This window comes from Salmo trutta, chromosome 34 (assembly GCF_901001165.1).
Source record: "Salmo trutta chromosome 34, fSalTru1.1, whole genome shotgun sequence".
Taxonomy (NCBI): Eukaryota; Metazoa; Chordata; class Actinopteri; order Salmoniformes; family Salmonidae; genus Salmo; species Salmo trutta.
This window is the reverse complement of record NC_042990.1, coordinates 42,055,066-42,063,345: the sequence shown is the minus strand read 5'-3', so window position 1 is coordinate 42,063,345 and position 8,280 is coordinate 42,055,066. Positions and strand designations below refer to the sequence as shown.

Here is an 8,280-nt window from a genome sequence, read left to right as displayed (position 1 = left end):
ATCTGGCTGCAGGACTGAGGACGTCTGGCTGCAGGACACTTTGTTTCTTTTTGCTTCCTGACTCACTTTGTGCTCTGTTCTTCTATATCTCCTCCATTTTCCTTTCTCTCTAGCCCCTATCTTCTCTCTTCTCTTCTCTCCTCTCTCTCTTTTTTCTCTCCCTCTCTCTCTCTCTCTTCTCTCCCACTCTCTCTTCTCTCTCTCCCCCTCTCTCTCTTCTCTCTCTCCCTCTCCCTCTTCTCTCTCTCTCTCTCTCTCTTCTCTCCCACTCTCTCTTCTCTCTCTCCCTCTTCTCTCTTCTCTCTCTCTCTTTCTCTCTCTCTCTCCCTCTTCTCTCTCTCCCTCTTCTCTCTTCTCTCTCTCTCTCTTCTCTCTCTCCCTCTTCTCTCTCTCTCCCTCTTCTCTCTTCTCTCTTCTCTCTCTCTACTCTCTCTTCTCTCTCTCTCTCTCTCTCTCTCTCCCTCTCCCTCTTCTCTCTCTCTCTCCCTCTCTCTTCTCTCCCTCTCTCTCCCTCTTCTCTCTCTCTTCTCTCTCTCTCTCTTTCTCTCTCTCTCCCTCTTCTCTCTTCTCTCTCTCTTCTCTCTCTCCTCTCTCTCTCTCTCTCTCTCTCGCTTCTCTCCCTCTCTCTTCTCTCCCTCTCTCTCTCGCTCTTCTCTCCCTCTCGCTCTCTGATTTTCTTTCTTTCCTCTCACCCTACGTTCTCGTCTTCCTATTGCCCACATGCTGGGGGCATTTGTATTTTCTCCAGTTTCATTTCATTATATTTCCCCATTTTGTGATGTTTCATCAGGTTTAATTTGCCAAACAGCTGCCATCCTACTGAGGACGTGGGGAGACTATGGAGGGAGAACAGCGAATAATCTACAAAAGGGTAATGGTAACGAACGAAAACTCCAGCCATCCTAGTCATAGACTGTTCTCTCTGCTACCACAAGGCAAGTGGTACCGATGCACCAAGTCTGGGACCAAAAGGCTCCTGCACTGACCCTTTCTGACTCATCACATATGACGCTGCTACTGTCTATTATCTATTCCGATGGTTCTTCCCTTCATCACTACCTGTAAGGATCGACGCTGGAGAGAAGAGAACAGGGATGAAACAACAGACATGAACAGAATACAGACAGCTTCTGGACAAGGGGGAAACTTAAACGACAATAATGTGGATGAAACAGAGGAAACAGACAGATATAGGGAAGGCAACCAAAACGTGAAGGAGACCTAGTGAGGCCAATGAGTGCTGATGCAAGTAATAATGGTGACAGGTGTGGATAATGATGGTAACGTGTGTATATTGTAGCCATGTTATCATTGACGCAGTACTGGTACCCAGTGTATATAGTAGCCAAGTTATCATTGACTCAGTACTGGTACCCAGTGTATATATCCATGTTATCATTGACTCAGTACTGGTACCCAGTGTATATAGCCATGTTATCATTGACTCAGTACTGGTACCCAGTGTGTATAGCCATGCTATCATTGACTCAGTACTGGTACCCTGTGTATATATCCATGTTATCATTGACTCAGTACTGGTACCCAGTGTATAGAGCCATGTTATCATTGACTCAGTACTGGTACCCTGTGTATATATCCATGTTATCATTGACTCAGTACTGGTACCCTGTATATATATCCATGTTATCATTGACTCAGTACTGGTATCCAGTGTATAGAGCCATGTTATCATTGACTCAGTACTGGTACCCTGTGTATATATCCATGTTATCATTGACTCAGTACTGGTACCCTGTGTATATATCCATGTTATCATTGACTCAGTACTGGTACCCCGTGTATATAGCCATGTTATCATTGACTCAGTACTGGTACCCCGTGTATATATCCATGTTATCATTGACTCAGTGCTGGTACCCCGTGTATATAGCCATGTTATCATTGACTCAGTACTGGTACCCTGTGTATATATCCATGTTATCATTGACTCAGTACTGGTATCCAGTGTATAGAGCCATGTTATCATTGACTCAGTACTGGTACCCTGTGTATATATCCATGTTATCATTGACTCAGTACTGGTACCCTGTGTATATATCCATGTTATCATTGACTCAGTACTGGTACCCCGTGTATATAGCCATGTTATCATTGACTCAGTACTGGTACCCTGTGTATATATCCATGTTATCATTGACTCAGTACTGGTACCCTGTGTATAGAGCCATGATAAGGCCCTAAGTAAGAATTTCACTGTTAGTCTACACCTGTTGTTTATGAAGCATGTGACAAAGAACATTTGATTTGAGATAGAGAGAGCAAGAGAGACAGAAAGAAAAGGGAGGTAGAAAACTTAAACTCCAAAGTAATGAAAGACACATCAGTCACAAACCACAGTATGAACCGTAGTATTGTAGGAACAAGGCTATCATTGGCTCCAGACGTGTATAACACCTCAACAGTCTCCTCTACCCCCACGGGACTGAAGACACAATAACACAACGAGAGAACAGACTGTATAACACCTCAACACTCTCCTCTACCCCCACGGGACTGAAGACACAACAACACAACGAGAGAACAGAGTGAATTACACCTCAACACTCTCCTCCATCTCCACAGGACTGAAGACACAATAACACAACGAGAGAACAGAGTGAATTACACCTCAACACTCTCCTCTACCCCCACGGGACTGAAGACAACAACACAACGAGAGAACAGAGTGAATTACACCTCAACACTCTCCTCCATCTCCACAGGACTGAAGACACAATAACACAATGAGAGAACAGAGTGAATTACACCTCAACACTCTCCTCTACCCCCACGGGGCTGAAGACACAACAACACAACGAGAGAACAGAGTGTATAACACCTCAACAGTCTCCTCTATCCCCACGGGACTGAAGACAACAACACAACGAGAGAACAGAGTGAATTACACCTCAGAAGTTTCTTCAGAAATGACTCATCCCCCCCACGGGAGTGAAGACACAGTAACACACCGGGAGAACTACGATGTGGCTGCTGCTGCTGAATCTATGAACAGACAACGAAGGAGCGAGCGGACCCATGTGAGAGAGAGAGGGAGAGGGAGACAGATAGAGGGAGGGAAAGAGAGAACAGAGATGAGGGGAGAGAGTCAGAGAAAGAGAGAGAGACAGATAGAGGGAGGGAAAGAGAGAACAGAGATGAGGGGAGAGAGTCAGAGAGAGCAAACAGAGATGAGGGGAGAGAGTCAGAGAGAGCAAACAGAGATGAGGGGAGAGAGTCAGAGAGAGCAAACAGAGATGAGGGGAGAGAGTCAGAGAGAGCAAACAGAGATGAGGGGAGAGAGTCAGAGAGAGCAAACAGAGATGAGGGGAGAGAGTCAGAGAGAGCAAACAGAGATGAGGGGAGAGAGTCAGAGAGAGCAAACAGAGATGAGGGGGAGAGAGTCAGAGAGAGCAAACAGAGATGAGGGGAGAGAGTCAGAGAGAGCAAACAGAGATGAGGGGAGAGGAGTCAGAGAGAGCAAACAGAGATGAGGGGAGAGAGTCAGAGAGAGCAAACAGAGATGAGGGGAGAGAGTCAGAGAGAGCAAACAGAGATGAGGGGAGAGAGTCAGAGAGAGCAAACAGAGATGAGGGGAGAGAGTCAGAGAGAGCAAACAGAGATGAGGGGAGGAGAGTCAGAGAGAGCAAACAGAGATGAGGGGAGAGAGTCAGAGAGAGCAAACAGAGATGAGGGGAGAGAGTCAGAGAGAGCAAACAGAGATGAGGGGAGAGAGTCAGAGAGAGCAAACAGAGATGAGGGGAGAGAGTCAGAGAAAGAGAGAGAGAGAGATGGGGGAGAGAGTCAGAGAGAGCAAACAGAGATGAGGGGAGAGAGTCAGAGAGAGCAAACAGAGATGAGGGGAGAGAGTCAGAGAGAGCAAACAGAGATGAGGGGAGAGAGTCAGAGAGAGCAAACAGAGATGAGGGGAGAGAGAGAGAGAGAGAGCAAACAGAGATGAGGGGAGAGAGTCAGAGAGAGCAAACAGAGATGAGGGGAGAGAGTCAGAGAGAGCAAACAGAGATGAGGGGAGAGAGTCAGAGAGAGCAAACAGAGATGAGGGGAGAGAGTCAGAGAGAGAGAGAGAGATGAGGGGAGAGAGTCAGAGAGAGCAAACAGAGATGAGGGGAGAGAGTCAGAGAGAGCAAACAGAGATGAGGGGAGAGAGTCAGAGGAAGAGCAAACAGAGATGAGGGGAGAGAGTCAGAGAGAGCAAACAGAGACGAGGGGGAGAGAGTCAGAGAGAGCAAACAGAGATGAGGGGAGAGAGTCAGAGAGAGCAAACAGAGATGAGGGGAGAGAGTCAGAGAGAGCAAACAGAGATGAGGGGAGAGAGTCAGAGAGAGCAAACAGAGATGAGGGGAGAGAGTCAGAGAGAGCAAACAGAGATGAGGGGAGAGAGTCAGAGAGAGCAAACAGAGATGAGGGGAGAGAGTCAGAGAGAGAGAGAGAGAGAGATAGAGATGGAGAGAAACAGAGACCAAAGGGACACCTCTTGCGGGTAGAGACATTAGCCTAGCAACAGGGAGACACCTCTGATAGGCAGGGAGAGGTCTTACATTTACATTTTAGTCATTTAGCAGACGCTCTTATCCAGAGCAACTTACAGTAGTGAATGCATACATTACATACATTTATTTTTTTTTCTCCGTACTAGTCCCCCGTGGGAATTAAACCCACCACCCTCACGTTGCAAACACCATGGTCTACCAAGTGAGCCACACGGGACCACGTGTCTTTGTGTGCCAGACCGAAGGAGAAGAAGAACACAGGTGTTATAAGGTTTTAATGATACAGCTTCAGATAGGGTCAGGTGTGATGGCACAGCACTCTTAGAGCCAAATACAAGGTGAGATCTGGGTGTGTAAACTCAATGTTCCTACCAAATACCAAACCAACACATTATTTATTTGCACTTAAAATGCACGGCACATACACTGAGTGAACAAAACATTAGGAACACCTGTTCTCTTTCCATGACATAGACTGACCAGGTGAATCCAGGTGAAAGCTATGATTCCTTATTGATGTCACCTGTTAAATCCACTTCAATCAGTATAGATGAAGGGGAGGAGACAGGTTAAGGAAGGGAACCACTAGAATCCCGTTCTAGAAACAACGTCCAATAAACTGCAGAGCGAGAAATTCAAAAATACTAAATTCATAATATTAAACATTCATGAAGATACACATCATTTAAAAGATTAACTTCTTGTTAATCCAGCCACTTTGTCAGATTTCAAAAAGGCTTTACGGTGAAAGCACACCATGCGATTATCTGAGACAGCGCCCCCGCATACAAAAGCATGAAAAAAACATTTTCCAGCCAAGTAGATGCATCACGAAAGGCTGAAATAGCGATAAATCCCAAAGGTCTCAGTTACACAATGAATGGTCGTTTTGTTTGATAAAGTCCTTCTTTATATCCCCAAAATGTCCATTTATTTGGCACATTTTATTCAGAAATACACCGGTTCCAACTCGCCCAACACAATACAAAGTATCTAATAAATTACCTGTAAACTTGGTCCAAACATTTCAAACAACGTTTCTAATCCAACCTCAGGTAACCTAAAATGTAAATAAATTGATAAAATTTAAGACGAATAAACTGTTTCCAATACCGGAGAAAAACAACGAGGAGCGCGCTCTCATTCACGCACCGAAAGACTAGAGTCCACCTGAGTGACACTTAGAAAGAATACGAATACTTCTTCATTAAAAAACATCGAGCAATTTCTAAAGACTGTTGACATCTAGTGGAAGCCATAGGAACTGCAATCTGGGTCCTAATAATTCGGGTTTTCCAAAGCATTGGAAAATCCAATGACCTCAAAAACAACAGAAATTCATGAATGGATTGTCCTCGGGGTTTCGCCTGCCAAATCAGTTCTGTTATACTCACAGACATTATTTTAACAGTTTTAGAAAATGTAGAGTGTCGTCTATCCAATACTACCATGCATATGCATATCCTAGCTTCTGGGCCTGAGTAACAGGCAGTTTACTTTGGGCACCTCAGTCATCCAAACTTCCGAATACTGCCCCCCTAGCCTTAAGAAGTTTTAAAGAAGGATTTTAAAGCTTTGAGACAGTTGAGACATGGATTACGTATGTGTGCCACTCAGTGAACTCGGTGAATGGACAAGACAAAATATGTATGTGCCTCTGAACAGGGGTAATGGTAGTAGGTGCCAGGCCGGTTTGTATCAAGATCTGTACATTTTAATTATTTCACCTTTATTTAACCAGGTAGGCCAGTTGAGAACAAGTTCTCATTTACAACTGCGACCTGGCCAAGATAAAGCGTAGCAATTCGACACATACAACAACACAGAGTTACACATGGAATAAACAAAACATTCAGTCAATAATACAGAAGAAACAAAAGAAAACGAAAAGTCTATATACAGTGAGTGCAAATGAGGTAAGTTAAGGCAATAAATAGGCCATGGTGGCGAAGTAATTACAATATAGCAATTAAACACTGGAATGGTAGATGTGCAGAAGATGAATGTGCAAGTAGAGATACTGGGGTGCAAAGGAGCAAGATAAATAAATGAATACAGTATGGGGATGAGGTAGATAGATAGATAGATAGATAGATAGATAGATAGATAGATAGATAGATAGATAGATAGATAGATAGATAGATAGATAGATAGATAGATAGATAGATAGATAGATAGATAGATAGATAGATAGATAGATAGATGGGCTGTTTACAGATGGTCTATGTACAGGTGCAGTGATCTGTGAGCTGCTCTGACAGCTGGTGCTTAAAGCTAGTGAGGGAGATATGAGTCTCCAGCTTCAGAGATTTTTTCAGTTCGTTCCAGTCATTGGCAGCAGAGAACTGGAAGGAAAGACGACCAAAGGAGGAATTGGCTTTGGGGGTGACCAGTGAGATATACCTGCTGGAGCGCGTGCTACAGGTGGGTGCTGCTATGGTGACCAGTGAGCTGAGATAAGGCGGGGCTTTACCTAGCAAAGACTTGTAGATAACTTGTAGCCAGTGGGTTTGGCGACGAATATGAAGCGAGGGCCAACCAACGAGAGCGTACAGGTCGCAGTGGTGGGTAGTGTATGGGGCTTTGGTGACAAAGCTGCCGTTTTTAAATTTTTTTTTACGCTCAACAGTTTGGAGTGAAGGGCAGTTCCCATGAGGCAGGTCAGGGCTCGAATTGAAGTGTCAGAGTAGCCCTGTCCACATAATCCTGATTGTAGATCAGTTCTGATCTTGAATCAGGTCAACCCTGTCCACATAATCCTGATTCTAGATCAGTTCTGATCTAGAATCAGGTCAACCCTGTCCACATAATCCTGATTGTAGACCAGTTCTGATCTTGAATCAGGTCAACCCTGTCCACATAATCCTGATTCTAGATCAGTTCTGATCTAGAATCAGGTCAACCCTGTCCACATAATCCTGATGGTAGACCAGTGCTGATCTAGAATCAGGTCAACCCTGTCCACATAATCCTGATTGTAGACCAGCACCCCTACTCTGAGACACTGTGGATAAGGGTCCAGCTCCTATTATTAACGGCAGATCAGGAAAGGTCTTACCTTCACAGGAGGGTGGAGGCCCCTGAAACTCCAGGTGAGTCCCCAGACTACAGGTCAGAATGTTGTTCCCACTCAACTGGTACCCTGGCAGACACCTGTAACGCACTATGTCAGCTGGAGGGAGGGAGGGAGGTGAGGGGGAGGGGAGGGACGGAGGGAGGGAGGGAGGAAGGAGGTGAGGGGAGGGGAGGGACGGAGGGAGGGAGGGAGGGAGGAAGGAGGTGAGGGGAGGGGAGGGGGGAGGAAGGAGGTGAAGGGAGGGGAGGGACGGAGGGAGGGAGGGAGGGAGGTGAGGGGGAGGGGAGGGACGGAGGGAGGGAGGGAGGTGAGTGGAGGGGAGGGACGGAGGGAGGGAGGGAGGGAGGGAGGGAGGAAGGAGGTGAGGGGAGGGGAGGGGGGAGGAAGGAGGTGAAGGGAGGGGAGGGAGGGAGGGAGGTGAGGGGGAGGGGAGGGACGAGGGAGGGAGGGAGGAAGGAGGTGAGGTGAGGGGAGGGGAGGGGGGAGGAAGAGAGAGAAGAGGGAAAGAAAGAGAGAGTGAATACACGTGAAATAACAACAGTGAATTAGTCTTCGTCACGTCTTCCACGTAAACTGAAAGATCACAAATGGTGTATCTATAACATCCAAAGACACAGTCCACAAAACCCATCATGGAAGACAATCAACAACGGATCCCACTCTTTCATCTCCCTCTGCGTGACATCGAACATGGCC

The 8,280-nt window shown here is 46.1% G+C and overlaps 1 protein-coding gene across 1 annotated transcript in view; it reads right to left on the bottom strand.

Annotated features, from left to right (window-relative positions):
• The window catches only part of LOC115173255 (CUB and sushi domain-containing protein 2), a gene marked incomplete in the record, with an annotated part of 501,741 nt that overhangs the window by 148,821 nt on the left and 344,640 nt on the right, over nucleotides 1–8,280 (bottom strand). Inside the window, 1 exon segment of the mRNA XM_029731172.1 lies at nucleotides 7,567–7,680. Coding sequence (XP_029587032.1) covers nucleotides 7,567–7,680 — 114 coding nt within the window.